Raw genomic sequence first — 17,809 nt, 5'->3', positions numbered from 1 at the left:
TCCAGCCGGGGGACTCGCTTCTGACCTTACAGGCGTGACTTTGCTGTGCCAGCACCACCAGTGCAGAGTGGGGAGCTGAACCCAGCTCCGCTGCCTGCCCAGTCCCATCGAGCTGCCCACGCATGGCAGGGTGAACCACCCAGATGCCTTTCCTTTACAGGCAACACAGCCACTGACCTCCGTGCCATGCAGTGGGAGGGACACCAGCAGGCACTGGCTGTGTCCAGCTGCTCCCCGTCCGGCACCAAAAACCACCACGGAGCAGAACAGCAGGATGCAACAGGCAGAGGATGCCCCCATCTGCCAGGTTAAGGGCCCGGCTTTGCTTCTGCTCAGCCCCACTTTTGCTCTCCCTGCTGTGAGCTCCCTGCTCTTGGGAAGCCGGCAAGCTGTGTGCCCTCCCAGGAGCTCCTCTCTCAGCCCAGGTTTGTCATGATTCATCTCCACACCTCCATGACCACAGCACGTGAGGATCGTGCTGTGGGGTGCTGTGCAGCAGGACCAGCTTCCAACATGTGTGTGAGAGCCTCTTGTCTCCTCTCGGGGGCAGGAGGGACAGCGGGTGTTACAGCTTTGGGACTTTACATACTTGATATGCTGTCCTAGGGGGCAAAGAGGGGTGTCTAGCATGGAGGAGATCTGTGACAGTCCTTCACTCACTGCCTGGTCAGAAAATGTGAGCGCTCCATCCCCTCCACATCGGTCCCTGGTAGCTGCTTTGTCCCCCGGCCCAGGGATGGAGCTGGGGGCTAAGGTTGTGCCGCAGAGCACTCGGGATGCTGAGTCGGAACCAGTGTGGGTGAGGACCCGGGGGTGATATTGTACCGAGGGCAACATGCAGAGCAGCAGGAGGGAGCGATGCTGGTGAGGGCAGGTGTCCTTTGCTCTGCCAGTCCCTATTGCAGGGGGGCACAGAGGTGACCGGGGGGGTGTCGGGGCAGCAGCCAGTGCCCTGTCACTGCCACTCGGAGCAGCCCTCGGGGAGGCTCCGCAAAATGTCCTCCAGGTTCTTCTTGTCAGCCCGGATCTCGGCCAAGTCGCTCTCGAAGGCTTGGATCTTCTCCTGCTGCTGCGCCGCCTCCTGCTGCAGCCAGCTCAGCCGCTGGGCCAGGGCTCCCGGCGCGGCCAGGCGCAGCCGCAGCTTCTCCAGCTGCAGCCTCCCTGCTCCCAGCGCCGCCTCCACCTGTGTGTCCTGCTCCAGGTCGCCTGGATGAGGGGAAGGATGCGGGTGAGAGGCAGAGAGCCGGGCAGGAGAGGGGCTGGTCCTGCTCCAAGGGATCTGACCCGTGGCAGGAGGCAGGTGGAAGGGAGTGGGTGCAGCGGGGCATGGAGGCAGGGCGGTTTCCAGTGATCACAGGTTAAAAAAAAATTGGTCTGTGGCTCCAGGCAGGGCCTGAGCACATCTTTCCTTTACGTGTGCGTGATGCTTTCCACTCTTTAAGCCTGCCTGCTCCTCCTGGAGATGCCAAGGGAGATCAGCGTCCCCACACCAGGCATGAGCACTTTGCTCTGATCCCACTTTGCTGAGCAACCCCTGGTTTGTTCTGCAGAAGGGCTTTCCCTGACACGACCCCTGAGGAAGCTTTGCCAAAACCCAGAGCTATCTCCAGCGTGGAGCATCCAGCTCAGCCTGGACAGCGCTGACCCCAAGCCCATCAGGGGGCCCAAATCTGCTTGTGCAGGGTCTCACCGAGGCTGCTCAGCAGGTCGTTCAGGGTCTTGATGTCCTTCATCAGCGAGCCCCGGGCTTCCTGGAGGCTTTTGGCCATCTCACTCACCTCTGTCCCCACCTTGCAACACAGACACCAGGATCAGGGGCACGGATAACCCTTAGCCAGATCCCAGAAACAGCCCCAAGGCGTTCCCCACGCTTTGTTGCTCCCGATGCTCTGGGCTGCAGACAAACCCCTCCTGGCTTTGGCTGGAGACAGGAGGACACAGCCAGCCCCAGGGGACCCAGCTCACCTTCTCTGCTTCCTCCAGGCCCCCCCTGAGCACCTCAGCCATGCGCTCCTGCTGGGCGAGCTCCCGCTGGGTTTCATTGGCACGCCTGGCGAGCTGCACGGCGTGCTTGTGAGCCTGCTTGCTGCCCCGCAGCGCAGCCTGTGCCCTCTGCAAAGGGACGGAGATGGGGACAGTCACCTTGGGACACCCAGGGAGTCCTGCTCCCCGCATCCACATCCCTCCGCTCAGACCTTAGCGCTCTCCCCAGTGACTTGCTTGGCCTCCCCAGCTGTCCTCCTGGCTGTGGTGGAGACAGTCAAGGAGTTTCCCAGCATTTTCTCTGCCTGTTTGATCTTCTTCTGGGCCTCCCCCATCGTCCTGTCCTGCACATGTGCCATCCTCCTGCTCAGGGCAGCCTGGCCCTTCCGATGCCCCAGCACCTTCCTCATGCCTGCAGGGAACACCCCGACCCCATCACTGAGCCAGCCCTTTCTCTCCTCAGGCTCCCAGCACAGCAAGAGCCAGGCTGTGACCAGAGATGCTCTGGCAGGAGCCTTTTACCTTCCAAGCTGCCCAGGAGGGACTCCGTGCCGGAGAGGGCAGCTTTCCCTCGTGACACTGCCGAGGTGGCCAGGCTGTGGGCAGAGCCAGCTCGGTCCCGCAGCTGGAGACACAAATGAGGTTGGGGAAGGGACAAAGAGCTGCGCCCAGCTCTTCATGGGTCCCAGCTTGGTGAGCAAGCTCCTTGGTGATCTGGGTGCCCGAGCGATGCCTCCCAAAACACCCACTGCTGCAGCAGAGGGGCCGGGGCTCGCCAGCCCCCGTTCCCGAGGTGGGAGGCAGCAGAGGGATGCACCCTGCGTGCCCACAGCCTCCCCCTGGCACAGGGGGTCCCCATGGCTTATTTCAGGTGGATATCCCCCATGGGTGAGCAGCGATTACCTGCATGAAGCCACGAGTCCCCTGCAGGTCCCGGCGCAGCCCAGCTGCCAGGGTGCGGGACGCCGCGATGGCTCGCTGCGCCGACAGCTCCTGCGTGCCCACCGCCTGCTCCAGCACCCCCAGGTCCTGCACCAGGGCTCCAACCTGTGCCAGCAGTGCCTGCTGCGAGGCGACAGGTCCCATCGGCTCCATGAGGGCATCTCCCAGCCCAGGAGGGAGAATCAGGCAGGGATACAAGCAGGAGCCTTGAGCTGCTCCCCAGTGGGAGCTGGGTGCTGCTCACCTGCCCCGGAGCAGCCGCCTGCAGGAGCTTCTCGGCCATGTCCGCGTTTGCCTGCTGGATGGTGGCAAGAGCCCTCCTGGCCTCCGCTGCCACCTCCACCATGCCAGCGCCCAGCTCCTCCTGCGCCCGCTGGATTTCCTCGTACCTATGGGGACAGGATGGGGCCCTGCAGCATTTCAAAGGCACCGGTGGCAGCTGGGGATCTGGGCGTGGGGGAAAGGGCCTGAAACACCCCCAGCACGGAGTGCCGCCACGACCAAGTCCTCCTGCCCCTGAAGGGCAAGGGGCTGCAGTGTCCTGCTGCCAGCCCTCACCCGGCCTCCAGCTCGCGCTGTGCCTCCCACGCCGCTCTCCCTTCCAGCAGGCCCTGCAGGAGCTCGTGGCTGGCTTTGGACACATTCAGCGCTCTCCCGACCATCGCCTCCACCTGTGCCATCGCGTCCCTATGCCTGCGGGGAGAAAGGCACCCAGAGAGGTGTCCTCTGGGGAAGAGAGGCCACCCTACACCCCCCAGCCGGGCAGGCAGCCCTCCTCTGCGTGCCAGCATCAGACAGGGCCAGGCTTTCAGTGCCCATGGTGCAGGATGCCCCCGTACCTCTCCGCCAGCGCCTGCGCCTCCAGCGCCAGGCGGCTCCAGTTGGTGGGCTGCGGGGGGATTTCCTGAGGAATCTCCTTCAAACGCAAGGAGCAGCAGTGAGACCCCGAGGCTACACCCACGGGGACCCCAGGCTTTCCCTCTCACCCCCCACCCCGTGCTGCTGGCATCCCACCCCAGCCCAGCCACCAGCCCCCGGAGCCTCCCGAGCCCGCACCGTGGCAGCCAGGGTGTCGGCAGCGTGCAGCACCTCGCGCTGTGCTGACTGCAGCACGGCCCCGATCTCCGACAGCAGGACGCACGTTTTGGGGTGTCCGTGGTCGGAGCAGCCGCTGGCCTGGCTGGCGTTGCTGAGACGGCCCCGTGCGGTGCTCAGCACCCCCGCCAGCCGCCCCACCTGCACGGAGAGCACGGCCCGGGCACCTGCGGGCAGTGCAAGGAGCTTTTGGGTGCCTGCATGGGGCATCCCCACCCTGAGCCTGAGCACCCCCTGTGATAAAAGGGGAAAAGAGCCCCTCCTGGGCACCCCCAGGGGCACAGTGTCCATGCAGGGGTGACAGGAGGCTTTCTGCTGCCCCCGTGCTGGTGGCAAGTGCTGCCCCGTACCTTGCAGGAGGTGCCTGCCGGGCAGCCCATCTCCCCGGGGCGCATCACCCAGCACCAGGGACTGCCCCGGGGGGACGTCACAGCCTGGGGTCTGCAGCCGTTCCTCCATCTCCTGCAGCTTCGCCTTCAGCCGCTCAGCCTGCGGGCGAGATGGGGGGCACGGTGACACGGCACGGGGACCGGGGCACCTCACCGGCTCAGCAGGGCGCGGGCCGTACCCCGTCCTTCACCAGCCCGTAGCAGGAGGGGCACGGCAGGCAGCGGGAGCTCGGCGGGTCGGGGAAGAAGTTGGCCTGGCACTGCTCGCACTTGTAGCCCACGAAGCCGGGGCGGCAGACGCAGGTGCTGTTCTCGTGGCACTGCGGCGTGACGGAGCCCAGCGGGGAGCAGTTGCAGGCTGCAACGGCGACAAGAAGGCATCACACTGCAGCTGCCAGCCCCATTTTTGGGACCGAGGCGGTGTCCCCCATCCCGGTTACCTCGGCAGCCCTTGGCAGAGAATCCAAAGAAGCCGTGGTCGCATCTGTCGCAGCGCAGCCCCGCGACGCCCGGCTGGCAGGAGCACTGCCCCGTCAGCGCGTGGCACCCGCTGTCCCGCGACCCCGCCGGGTGGCACTCGCAGCTGGCACCGAGGAGCGGAGGGCGATGAGCAGGCAGCAAGGAGCAGGAGCAGGAGCCCCTGCTGCCCCTTTTGTCGTGCCCCACACGCACCTCTTGCAGCCCACGGTGGGTTGCAGCCCGTAGTAGCCGGGCTGGCAGAGCCCGCAGGTCCTGCCCGTCACGTGCGGGAGGCAGCGGCACTGGCCCGTGCTGGGGTCGCAGCCCTCCGGCCCCGGGGCTGAGCCATCGGGGTTGCAATCGCAAGCTGCAGGAGATAAAACACTGCTTACATCCCAATAAGGGGCTGTCGGGTGAGACAGAAGGAATAGGGGCTGGGGGATGAGCCCCCTGTGCTGTATGGGGCCACGTCCCTCCGTCAAACGGGGCTTTGGGGCTGAGCCCCTGCAGAGCAGGATATCTGCGGGGAATGAGGATGGCAGTGGAGAGAGGGGACAAAAAGCCATTCCTCAGCTTTTGGGGCCACCCTGGCCCATCCATCAGCCCCTAAGCCCAGCGGGCACCCCCTCTGCCTGCCCTGCTGGGAGGCTTTTGGCTGGGGGTGGGATGGGGGGAGCAGGACCAGGCCGTACGTACGCGCACACTTCCCGGCGGGGCTGGGGGCCAGCGCGTCCCCATAGAAGCCCAGCCGACACTCCTGGCAGTGCTCGCCCGTCGTGTTGTGCAGGCAGCGCAGGCACCGGCCGGACTCGGTGTCGCAGTTCCCCACGGCGTTGAGGTCCACGTTCCCGTGACACTGGCAGGGGGCGCAGGGACGCACGGGGCCCCTCTGCCCCAGGGGGTCCCCGAAAAACCCGTCGTCGCACAGCTCGCAGCGTTTCCCTAGGGAAGATGAAAAAAAATAATTAGTGGGAGGGTCCCGCTAGTAATATGGGGAGGGAGCAGGGCTGCCCGCAGCCCCCCTGGCCCACCCCGGGCTCACCTCTCTGCCCCGGGGGGCAGTGGGTGCATACCACCTCCCCGCTGCCGGGCACCTCGGTGCAGGGCGAGCGGTCGGGGCACGGGCAGGGCTTGCAGTCGTCGGAGCGCCCCACGAAGGGGTTGCCATAAAACCCGGGGCTGCAGCGCTCGCAGGAGGGCCCCTCTGTGTTGTGCAGGCACCGGCACTGCCCTGCGAGGAGGAAAAAGGGAGAGGTGGGTGCTGGAGGGACGCGCAGCTCCAGGCAAAGGGCCACACTGGGAATGCGCGTTCCCAACCAAACTCGTGACGTTTTCCCCTCTCTGCCCAGTCCTTGCTCGGGGGGAGGATGGTTTGTAGGGGATGAGGGGGAGCGCAGAAAGCCCCGCCACCGTGCACAGAGTCTGCTGGCGCCTGCAATAATCGACACCACATTTCTCAGCGACGAGCAGCCCTGCTTCCAGCCCGCGCGGCCCCTCTCATGGAAAACAGCAGCAGGCGGCTGCGACCCAGCAGGGAGCGAGCGTCTCCTTGCGAGCCGAGCCGGTGAGTCACGGCCATCCCAAGTCAGCTGGGAGGAGGAGGAGGAGGAGGAGGAGGAGGAAGAAGGATGCTCAAGGACTCCCCACCTCCAAGCAGCTGCTTTGCTTGACTGGAGAGGGAGAAGAGGAGCCGGAGGGGTTGGGTCGTACCAGGCGGGTGGTGCGGGAGGGAATGGGCATTTCTCCATTTTCCCCACATTCGGGAGGAGCCGGGCAATGGAAAAGAAAGGAAAAGTGGGTGGCGGAAAGGAGTGGAAAAAAACAGCAAAGGGAAGTGTGGAGGCTGGCTCGGGCTGGCAGCGCGAGGGCTGGGACATCAAAGGTCTGGCCCCGTCCCCAGGCACTGTGCAGCCGGCGGTGCCAGCCCCGGCCCAGCGAGACGAGGGGTGAATTTGCAGCCCCGCTGCTGTGTTTCCACTGGCAGGGCAGAGGCACTTGCTGAAGAAAACGCCTCTTGCAGCCCTTCCCATCCCAGCCATAAACTCTTGTTGTTCCTTTCCGCAGCGAGCCTGCCTGCGAGGGCGCCTGGGCCAGGGGCCCTGTCTGGGTACCAAACGTCTCCTTTCCAAGCTCTTCCCAGCACCGATCTCAGTTGCTGCTTCCTGCAGGGATGGACAGGCAGCAGGGCAGCATTTCATGAGCCTCTGATCTGCATTTCCCCAGAGCTGATGGCCAGCAGGGCCACAAGGCCATGTGTGCCATGCAGCGAGGCTGGTGCCGGATTCGTGTGGCCACCTCCAGCTCCAGGACGATCCTCCCCTCCCCTGACTAAAGCCATCCACATTGCTGGCAGGAGAACAAATCAGCATACAAGTTCCAGCCACTGTGACCTCCAGGATGATCTCCGGCATCCCTCAGAATAAGCAGAGACAAGGATTTGTTACCCGTACATCTCACGATATGGGGCAGAGGGGCTGGGGGTGCGCACCTGAGTCGGGCTCGCAGTCCCCGTGCTGGTTGCAGGCGCAGGGCACGCAGGCGACGAAGGGGCCACCGAAGGGGACGTCCCGCTTGAAGCCGGGAGCACAGGACTGGCAGAACTGCCCGCTGTATCCCGGGGGACACGCACACTCCTCCACCCAGCCCGCCTGCACACCCGGCCCGGGGCGAGCCGACGTGAGCTGCACCTCGCTCAGCACCAGCCTGCCTGCAAGAGGGGACAGCAGAGTGAGGCCAGCATGGCACAGCCCCAGCCCCGTCTCTCCATCCTGCATAGAAATACTCCAGACTCCCATGGGAGACCCCAAAATATCCCTGTGGGTGCCTCTTGTCCCTGTTTCAGTGCTGTTCTGCTGTCCCCAGCCCAGCCCAGTCCCCACAGGACACCCGTGGAGCCACCCACCTGGCCCAGCGCTCACGCGGAGGCGGAGGGCGCTCAGGTTGGAGAGCAGGCGCTGGAAGCTGAAGGCCGACAGCGAAGGCTCCGTGCCCTCCTCAGCCTCATGTAGCCTGTTGGAGAGGAGTGTGGGAGGAAGGACAGCCAGAGGGACAGCTTCCCACCGCAGGACAGCTCAGCTCCCCCACTGCTGGGGCACACGGTGAAACCCCCAGGGGGTCTGGGAGCGGAGCTGAACCCCCAGCACAAGGTAGCCCTGGCAAGATCCCCAAGTGTCCCCTAAGTCACCCGAGAATCCCCAAAGCACCACGACAGGTACCTGAAGGTGACAGCCTGCTTTCCATCCCGTGGCTGGCTCTCGCTGCTGGACATGGTGACCTCCATCCCCTCGCCCTCCAGCACCAGCTGGACGCGGAGCTGGGGCACCCTGCTCTCTGTCCCAGTGCCGTTCCCTTCTGCTCCCAGCAGCAGGGTCAGGGGCTGCCCGTAGCTGAGGTGCTGGTTCTGCAGAAACTTCTCTGCGAGGGGAAAGAGGAGGAAAGTCTGAAGGGCGTGGATGTACCTGTGTGGATGTACCCATGACGTGCCCACGATACCAGGTGGGAACAGTTCAGGAGCCCCTGGCACGGTTCTGTTCCCACCAGAATCGACAGGAGGTGAAGCCTGGTCGCCCTCCTGCAGCAGGGCCAGCTCCAAGCCACCCAGTTCAGCAGTAGGTTGTCTCCTGAGAGCACCGGGGAGAGCCAGCAGCAGAGCAGGACCCCAGGAGCCCAGCACATACCTGGTGCAAGAAAATCCAGCGGCTCCTCTCCGTCCCACTCAATGCTCACCTCCCCATCAGCCCAGCGCAGAGGCACGGCCACAGCACCTGCTGCTGCTGCCCAGCCCTCCAGCCCTGCAGGAAGAGCACAGCGGTGGTGCAGGGGTAAAGGGGAGTGGTGAACCCCCCCATGTGCCCAGCACCCCAGGGTGCTGCTTTTCGGGGCTCCATCCCTGCCCCTGAACCTCCCCAGGGTCTCGTAAGGAGCCAGCACTTTGCAGCACCCTGCTCCGCTCGGGCTCTGTGCTCTCACGGTGGCCCTCGCTCTCTCCTCCCCATCTGTTTGTTTTCTTAGATTCGGAGGAAATTGTTATCTTTCAACTTTTGCCCCCCTGCCTGTGCTGCAGCCCAGAAGTTACCGTGGGCTGGAGAGCGCAGGAAGCGCAGCGAGGCGGCTGGCAGTGCGTTACCTTGGTTCCCTTCGGAAACGGGTTCAACTCTCCCCCACTCCCGGCGGTTATTTATTTCTGGCACCCCCAGGGACAAACACTTGGATGTTTTCCCTCCCCCGGATATCAAGAGGGCTGCCCTGGATTATCAAACCACCCCTGTCTGGGCTTCTGGCCCCTCCACGCAGCACAGGAAACCTCCGGCTGATCCGGCCCAGCTGCAGATTTGGGAGCATTTGGGGGAGCTACGGGAGCACTGATCGCTGCCACCCGGCAGCACCGAGCCCTACAGCCTGGCCCCAAGGTTTGGAAAAATCTGTCCCTAAACGAGCAGCCTGGCGAGACTGCTGCAGGAAGGAAGCGGGGAAGACGCGGCACAACGCCTGGCTCCTCTTCAAGGCTGTGCAAGACAGCAGGACGGCAACTGCCAGCGGGGCTTAACTGCAAACGGGATAAAGGCTCGCCAGAGCCCTTCGCCCCCGCCTGCTCGCTGGCCCCACAGCACTGGGGTGCGGGTGAAGCACCCCACGGCAGGTGCCTGTAGGTGCTGGTGGTGGTGCCGAGGCGTGCCCGTGCTGCACGCGCCGTGCTGCGCGGCAGATGGCAGGGTTTCCCCGAGCATCCCGCACGCACGCAGCTCCGACAGCCACGCACAGCCCTGGCTGGGAAAATCCCCCCCCGCTCCATCCCGGCTGCAGGCAGGGAGAGGAGAGGATACAGGGGAAAAGTTCCCACTGGGTTCTGTCATTTTAATTTTTATCTATCTGACCCATCTTTATTTTTTTTAAGGTGTTCCTGTAGTGTGCCAAAGCAGCTGTGCCCAGCCCCAGGAGCACAACGGGATGGAGAAATGCCCTGAGAAGCCAGGGAGAGCCTGCCCTTGTGGAGCTGGGGCCCCCCGTTTTTTTGCCCTGGTACCTCGGCTGAAGTCGGAGCGCACGTGGGTCACCTCGTAGCCGGTCGCTGCCGTGCAGACAGCCGAGTGGCCATAGCAGAAGCAGCTGGTGCAGCCGGCGGGGTTGTGGGGCTGGAGGTTAAACCAGCCGGGCTGGCACCTGGATATGGGGATAAAACATATGGCAGGGGCAGGGGACCACAGTGGTGGCAGCTCCAAGTCAGCCCAGTCCCAGTGATCCAGAGGGATGCACCCCCAGCCTCCATAAGGAGCGACCCCACAGGATTTCCACTGCAAATCTCCCCACAAGGAGCTGTGTTTAGGGTCTGGGGAAGAAGCGATGCCCCACAGCAGCAAAGATGCCTACTCTGCACTGACCCCAGCCTGGAAAGGGGCCACGGTCCCATTCCCACCCCGGTGCTGACCTGTTGCAGAGGTGCCCCTCCACCCTCTCCTTGCAGGCGCAGTGTCCCGTGTTGGGGTCGCAGGTGCCCACGCTGCCAGCGGGGTCGCAGGCGCAGGGTCTGGATGGGGTGAGACGAAGGCGTGAGACGAGCCCCGGTCCCATCCTGTGCCCCCCAAACCACGGCCGGACTCCCCCTCACCTGCAGCCCCCTTGGCTGAGGCTGTGGTAGCCGTCCCTGCAGCGCTCGCACTTCCAGCCCGTCACGTTGGCCTTGCAGGTGCAGGTCCCCGAGCTGTCACACTGGGGGTGCAGGGAGCCTGCGGGGACCCGGCCAGCCTGAGCGATCCCCAGATTGGGGGAGACCCAGGGGGGTGACAGGGGGACCCCGTTCCTGAGGCCAGGCTCGGTCACGCTTGCTGTGGTGAGGAGCTTGCCCTGGGTAGGGTGGATTAACCCTCTTGGGGTGATGGGGGTGTGGGGAATCAGCTTTGTATGATCTGGAAGCTGCACAGATCCCTGCAGGGCAGCGGGCAGATGGGGAACGACGGCCACATTGACTCCTCGGGGCGTAAACCCCTACCTGAGCCTTTCCAGAGTCCCACCCCATCCCCAAGCAGAACCTGCCCAAACCCGGTGGTACAACACCACTGGGACAAGCACAACGGGACATCCCCGACCAAACCCTTCCCTCCCACACCTTCCCCGTGCCCGGCAGCACCCCACGCACCTGCGGGGTGGCAGTGGCAGGGCTGGCAGGCGGCCCGAGGCTCCCAGCGGTAGTGGTTCTGCCGGCAGCGCTCGCAGCGGGGCCCGGCCGTGTTGTCGCGGCAGTGGCGGCAGTGCCCCCCGTGCCCGCTGCGCCGGAACAGCTCCGGGTCGTAGAAGCACTCCTCCGAGCGGCCGCTGCAGTTACAGGCTTGGGGGGGAGGCAAGGAAGGGGGTGGTCAACAAAGGCTGGGACCCCGGGGGCCACGGGGATGAGCCCTGGGGGTGGGTTGGGGCGGAGGGGATGCTCGGCGCAGCAGCACGAGGTATTGGTGGTGCTCAAAGTGTGGCACCGTGGCACGGCACCACGCTTGGGGCTGATGGCTGCACTCGTAGGGTGAAGAAATGCTGCGGGGTCCTTGGGGTGATGCTGTGAATGGGGGCCCTGGGGTGCAAATCCACCCTCCCTGGTTGGAGCAGCCGTGCAAAACGCTGCAGGCGCTTCCTTCCCAGCGCAACCACGCCGCCAGCCCGCGCGCAGCCCCCGGTGCCACTCACGGAGACACTCGTTGGCGGCCTCGGCGGTGCCGCGAGCCCAGGGCCGGTCCTGGTAGAAGGGCTGGCAGCGCTCGCAGTCGGTGCCGGCCGTGTTGTGCTGGCACACGCACGCCAGCCGCCCCGTCTCGTCCGGCGCGCACTCGCTGGCGTGGCCGTTGCATTTACACCTGCAAAAGACCCCAGCGTGGGGACGAGCTGCTCTGAGCACCAGTATGGGATGCAGTGGGGCACTGCCCACGCTGCTGTGGCCGTGGGGCTGTGACAGCTCGGGTTGTGCTCGCACCGAGGCCGCCCGCCTTGTCCCCAAGGCGCTGCCGGCCCGGCCAGCTGGGAGGTCACACGCCGAGGGTGGCCCATGCGGGTCGCTAACCAGCTCCAGATGCTGGAGCCCAGGAGGGGCAGAAAGCAAAGAGGGCTCCCGGCCAGCTGGGAGCATCCCTGGCCTCGCTGCCTGAGGGCAGGCGGCTCTCATGGGGTGGAGCGTGGGGTCTGACGGGCCGTTTCCTAATCCCCTGCCCAGGGAAAGGCACTCGCCAGCACTGCCAGCTCCAGTTTGCAGATGGAGAACCTGTGTTCCCATCTAAATAATTTGCCCCAAAAATGCAATTAAACAAGGCTGAGCTGGGGAGCAGCTGCCACAAGACCCACGCACGCTCCTGGGACGGTTTCCAACCCTGCAGCCTTGTCCCGTCCCACCCAGCTTCCCCTCACCTGCCGCCGACAGAGAAGTCGGAGATGGCGTAGTAGTATGACTGCAGCACCTTGGGGTCCTTGAAGATGTCGTCCCCAAAAGTATTGAGGCGGTTCAGGGAGATGAGCAGGTCGGTGACGGTCACCCACTCCTGCAGGGGACATGGGGAAGGCGTCTTGGAGAGGGGTCAGGGCCACCAGCTCCCCACCCCAACCAGGTCTCACCCAGCACCCCTCCCATCTGGGGGGCACAGAACAACACGGATTCTCCCCCCCCAAACCCCGGTGACCCTACACCCACCCCTTTCCCACCCCAAGCACCTGCAGCGCGGGGCTCCCATCAAAATTGTAGGCGCTGGGCCGGCCCTCGAGGGTGGAGAAGGCCACGTTGCCCCCGCTCAGGGGGGAGATGTCGCTGAATTCGTCGGTGCAGAAGGCCACCTGCTCGTCCTCGCCCGGCCTCAGGTAGTGCCTGGGCTGCTTGCCGTAGGTCTTGTGGCAGGACGCGCTGTAGTACTGGAAGGGCACCCAGGGCCCGTCGGCGCGGCCGCGCTTGTAGATGGCGAAGCTCTCGGGGCGGCTGGTGTGGAACTTGAGCCGCACGTAGGTGATCTCGTAAGCCTTGCCTAAGGAAAGACCCCCCCCCCCCCCCCCAAAGCACCGTCACCGTCTCCTGCCCTGTTGGCACAAAGGTCTCCAGGAACAGGGGCAAAATTGTCCCAGTTCCCTGTCCCGTGTGGCTGTTGGCATCACCCTGCTCTGCTGCCCGTGCCCCTCTCCTCACTGCAGTGATAGGGGAGCACCCAGAGGGGTTGCACGGCCCCATGGTGCTGGTCCCAGCGAGCACATCCCCAGCCCGCATCCCCTACAATCACCATTTCCAGCTGAAACCCACCCGTTTCCTCCCCGTCTGCATCTCCAGAGGCACAAAGAGCTGCACCGTGCAGAAAGTGGCTGCTCCGCTGGCAGTGACAGCTCTGTGCCAGGCAGAATTTGCTTTCCTCCTGTCCAGCTGCCCTTCACCAGCTTCTGCTCGATGCAGCCCCGATCCTGCCCAGCCCCAAATCGCCTCTCGCCCCCTCTGCAGCCTCCTGGTCGCTGCATGGAGGCTTCGGGAGGGTTGCATGGGCCAGGAGATGGTGCAAAGCTGGGGTCTGCCCAGCAGCTGGGTGGGAAGAATCAGGCCCCCGGCACTCGTCAGCGTCTCCAGAGCTGCACTGGGGACAGGATGGAGAGGCGGAGAGGGTCAAGGCCGGTCCCTCTCCAGGGAGCTGCACGCCGGGGTCTGGCACTGCTGCTGGCTTTGCTGGGCTGAAGACAAAGAGAGGATGCCAGTCCCTAGAGTGGCCAGCCCAGCTCTGAAATCACTTGAAAGTATTACCAAAAGGGGGGAAAAAATATACCAAAGCAAACATCAGAACCGTTTAATTGCCAGAGATGAAGGAGCGGCTCAAAGACTGGATTGCTCCATAACAGCGCCGCTCCTGACAGCGCAAAACAATTAGCTGCGAGGTTTTGGCTTTATTTGAAAAGATAATGAGTTGGGAATGTTAGAGGGGTTATTCCGGGACTAGGAAAACAAGCCTTTAATTGGGCCCATATGAATACTGTCGCATATGTACCGCGATTTGGCTGTGGGGGAGCCAAGCCAGCCCCGGCTACCGGCGCTGGGGAAAGCAGCTGCCTCCCATCAGGGATGCGGGGGGACACGGGATTAAAGGGAGGTGACCACGGCTGGGAAGGGGATGGAACAGCACGGCCAGGCTACCCCATTGCCTCTCTGCTCCCCTGCACCTCTCCCCAAACCTGCCAGGCCCTGGTCTCGCTGCTGTTTGTGGGGTGCCCCCTGCCCCAGACCCTGCGGGGAGCCCCAGCGGGCGCCAGTTCCCAGACAGCGCGGCCCTGGGGGACGCCTACCCAAACAGAGGGGTCGGGGCAGTCGCCTCGCCGAGCACTTTCCTCTGGGAGAGGGCCGGAGCTGGGAGCTGTGTCAATAAACAGCCCCTGCCCCAGGCGGCCCCGCTGCGGGGAGGGGGACGGGAGGGCCAGGGGGGCCAGCTCGGGGTCCGGAGCTGGGGCGGAGAAAGCTCGCTGCAGTTGTCCTGACTGAACGCGTGCTTTCTCCAGACAGTCCCTTGAATCAGCCAAATTGTGATCGCTTCCTCCCAAGAAATCCCAAACACAGCCCGTGACCGCAGGCTGGATGTCACTTTCCGGCTCGGGAAGGTTGGGCACGGCCCGGAGCTGGGTGCGCCGTGGGATGGGGACACCACGGGATGGGGACACGGGTGGCCGAGGGAGGGGATGGGCACCAGGACTCCCGTGTTCCCCTCTCAGTTACGTTATCTCCAAGCAAAGTGGTTCCTCGCCTCCTCTAAGGATGAAATTATAGCTGGTGAAATGCTGGGGGTGGGAGAGCTTGGAGAGGAGCCCAGGGCACAGCCACGTCCCTGTGTGCGCCCAGCCACCCCCAGCCCCAGCTCCAGGAGCCCACTGCAGGCTCAGATCCCGTAAGAAAATCACCACCAGGGCCACGGACACACCTACATCCAACATCCACACTCAGGGAGCTGCCGAGGAGCCACCCGAGGCGCTCTGATGCCTTTTGCCTTCGCAAGCCTGCAGATATTTTGGGTTCCTCCCTGCTGCCTGCCAGGGGAAACGCAACAGCCACAGGCGCTTGAGGTTATTGATCTGCTCTGAGGCCTGAGCACCGTAACGGCACAGCTGAAGCCTTGCAGAGAAGCGAGATTTAAGGGAGGATAATCTAATTAATGCCAATCAACAGCCTACAGGTAAACACACGTCTCGTCCAATTCATTCCAAACCCTGTTTAATAAGCTCCCCAGGTAACCGTGCTGGGGGCCCTACAAGGTGCCTGGCCACATCGGAGTGGGACAAACGGGCTGCTGGGGACATGCCACGTGGGTCACAAACCCCTCACAGCAGCTATGGGTGCGAGGACGTGTCCAGGGCCGTGTCCCAGGGGCTGTGGGGCCGGGCTCGGTACAGCTATTTGGGCTTTTCCTCCATAACCCAAATGAAAGCATTAAAACAACGAGAAAATCGTCTGCAGCTGGGACAAGAATGGGGCCCAGCGGCACTGGGAAAGGTCAGACAGCAATGTGCTGGGCACAAAAATGGCACTTTTTAGCACAGCAAGGTATACGAGGCATACAGGGAGAAGGGGCACCAGGTCTGTTTGCAGAGGGCGCGCTGGCTCAGGGAGGGGCGCAGGGGCAGGGGCTGAAGACAAGGTCGGTGCAGCATTAGAGCCTCATATGGGACCACAAAAGGCTCCATGGGGAACATAAGTGCAGGGTGCACCAGGGCACCGCCAGCCCACAGAGGGGCTGAGAAGAGGCAGAGGGAAGGCAGAGGCTGGAAAGCGAGCCTTGAGCTTGGGGTCTGGGGTGCACAACGTGCCAGGAGCCCGCACGCTTCGGGGTGCTGAGCCAGGACCAGTGTCTGCAAGATCACCCAGCCATCCTGGGGATGGCTCCTGGGGGCACCGGGGGCTTGCTCAGCCGTACCAGCTGCATTCAGATCACCTATACCCAATTTTGGGGTGACCCCATCCTGGCTGAAGGACTGGCAGGTCCCCCCCTGCGGGGTGCACAGGAGCAGGGCCGGCTCCTCCAGCTTCACTTCTCACACACGGTGGGGATCCATGCCCAGCCTGGGACACAGACCAGATGTCTGCCCACACACAGGGGGCTGGGAACGGGGTGACCTCCACCCAGCCGGGCAGCTCCGCGTCCCCGCAGGGCACAGACCGACCCGCCGCCACCACCCGGCCCCACGCAGCGCTCGGCCGGCCCCGTTCCTTGCTTGTGCCGCTCCTGCTGCAGCCCCTCGCTACCCCCCTTCAGCATGCAGATGGCAGGAGACAGCAGAGAATGAAGATTTTACAGCGCTGGCCGGTAGCCAAGATAGTTTAGATGGCAGCAAAATGTAGAGAGGGAAAAAAAATTAATAATAAAAAAAAAAAAAAGAGAAAAACTTTTTAAAATGCCAGGCATGATCCCATAGGCTTTACGCACCCTCTGAACGTGCGGCTTGCCCAATATTTAAAACAGAGGGGTCGGATCTCAGCTGGGGAAACCTGCCGGGGCTGCGTGGTGTTTGCAGAGCTGTGACCTCCCCAGGATATATGGGGCACCCCCAGCAATGTGCTGGGATGATGGGGAACGGGCTTTGCACCCCCAGCGCTTACCCAAAGCACAGAAGGCTCCCAGGTGAGTGGTGAGGGCATGGGGACCTGCCTGCCCCCTGCTCCACAAAAATACACGGTCTTTACAAAGAGGAACAGGGGAGTGTGTGGCTGGGCACGGCTGGGTGGGCAGCAGCACCCAGGCACGGCCACCAGCATCTGCCTCTTGCAAGGGACCGGGACTGGGCTGTGGGATGGGGCAAACCCACCCCACATCCTCCCAGCGACCCATCAGCGGCGCTTCAAGGGCATCTCCCTCCTCGCACCCCAAAAAGCGGGGGTGTGGAGCATCCCACCTCCCACCCCAAACCAGCACCGGGCTGTTGGATCACCACCACCTCCCACCACCACCTCCCAGCACCCGGGGGCTCAGCACCCCCCATCCCCAAACTCCTCTTCCCTCGCCTACCCAGCCGCAGCGTGATGTTGACGGAGTTGGGGTGCTGGATGCCGAAGGCCATGGACTGGCTCTGCCACCAGGTGCTCTCCTCCTGGCTGTGGAAGTCGGTGAGGAGGGAGGCGTTGTGGTGCAGCCGGGGGTCGGCGGCGTCGCAGCGCTGGCACAGCTGGCTGGCGTGGCGAGCCCCCATCTGCTGGCAGTAGTCCTCGGGGGGCGAGCCGCACGTGTTGGTGGCCCAAGCGGCACGGCCGAAGGCGGCGTTCTCAAAAACGGGCATGCAGCGACGGGGCAGGCCCCGGGGGTCGTAGCAGGCTGGGGAGCCCCCCACCCCGAGCCCCAGCACCAGTAGGGCCAGCAGGCAGAGCCCCCCTGGTTGTGCCATGCCCCGGGCTCGCCTCGCAGGACGCTGAGCCTCCTCCGGCTGGCACGGTGGGAGCAGGAGGGATGGGACAAAATGGGATGGGAAGGGATGGGACAAGGCTCCCCCCCATGCCCGGCACCTCCTCTCGCTCCGAGGTCCATCTTGTGGAAGCTGCTGGGAATGTCAAAAGCTTTGCATGCGATGCTGGGCTGCGGGGTGGGAGCATCCCACACACCACCCTGGTCCCCAGGCTGTGGGGCTGGGCACTTGAGGACCCCTCTGGCTGGTGCGTCCCCACCCCATCGCTTTGGGGACGGCTGGGTTTGGGTCTTTGGCTGCTAAGATGGAGCTGAGCATCTCCATTTCTCAGCACCAGGGGTGAGCCCGTGGGGATTCCCTCCCAACACGGGTTTTTTTCCTTAGGTTTGGGGGGGTCACCAGCCTGAAACCCAAGAGGAGGTGTGGGAAAGGCTTTGAAGCAGACCCAGCACCGCCCCTGTGCTCCTCACCCACACCAACCTGTGACCCACCCAGTGCCCCCACGCCAGCACCCAGAGGTGGGGGCCCACCCTGCCTGCTGCTACGGGGCCAGGGCGAGGGCACGTCCC

The 17,809-nt window shown here is 64.1% G+C and overlaps 1 protein-coding gene across 1 annotated transcript; it reads right to left on the bottom strand.

Annotated features, from left to right (window-relative positions):
- Positions 1-236: 236 nt before the first annotated feature.
- LAMC3 (laminin subunit gamma 3) lies at positions 237-17,222 on the bottom strand. The gene is made up of 27 exons (XM_032200507.1): positions 16,850-17,222; positions 12,549-12,853; positions 12,249-12,379; positions 11,538-11,704; positions 11,002-11,190; positions 10,474-10,591; positions 10,294-10,392; positions 9,892-10,028; positions 8,546-8,659; positions 8,084-8,282; positions 7,771-7,877; positions 7,357-7,575; positions 5,911-6,099; positions 5,565-5,810; positions 5,082-5,235; positions 4,850-4,992; positions 4,589-4,767; positions 3,982-4,161; positions 3,765-3,841; positions 3,484-3,618; positions 3,170-3,314; positions 2,887-3,048; positions 2,506-2,608; positions 2,196-2,395; positions 1,966-2,112; positions 1,691-1,790; positions 237-1,206 (listed from the first exon to the last, which is right to left on the bottom strand). The coding sequence occupies exons 1-27, from the start codon at positions 17,220-17,222 to the stop codon at positions 956-958; spliced, it is 4,569 nt and encodes a 1,522-aa protein (XP_032056398.1). The 3' UTR covers positions 237-955.
- Positions 17,223-17,809: the final 587 nt, after the last annotated feature.

Source organism: Aythya fuligula, chromosome 19 (genome assembly GCF_009819795.1).
Source record: "Aythya fuligula isolate bAytFul2 chromosome 19, bAytFul2.pri, whole genome shotgun sequence".
NCBI lineage: Eukaryota > Metazoa > Chordata > Aves > Anseriformes > Anatidae > Aythya > Aythya fuligula.
The sequence above is the reverse complement of the archived record's forward strand: the minus strand, read 5'-3'. Positions and strand labels throughout refer to the sequence as shown.

Bases quoted from the DNA above. Each gene is read 5' to 3' on its own strand.
- LAMC3 (XM_032200507.1), bottom strand. From the start codon at position 17,222: ATGGCACAACCAGGGGGGCTCTGCCTGCTGGCCCTACTGGTGCTGGGG. The intron at 5,811-5,910 runs GTGAGCCCGGGG...CATCTTCCCTAG, and splicing joins CTGCCCCCCGGGGCAGAGAG to GGAAACGCTGCGAGCTGTGC. The intron at 3,842-3,981 runs GTGCGGGCTCGG...TTGCGTTTGAAG, and splicing joins CCGACACCCTGGCTGCCACG to GAGATTCCTCAGGAAATCCC.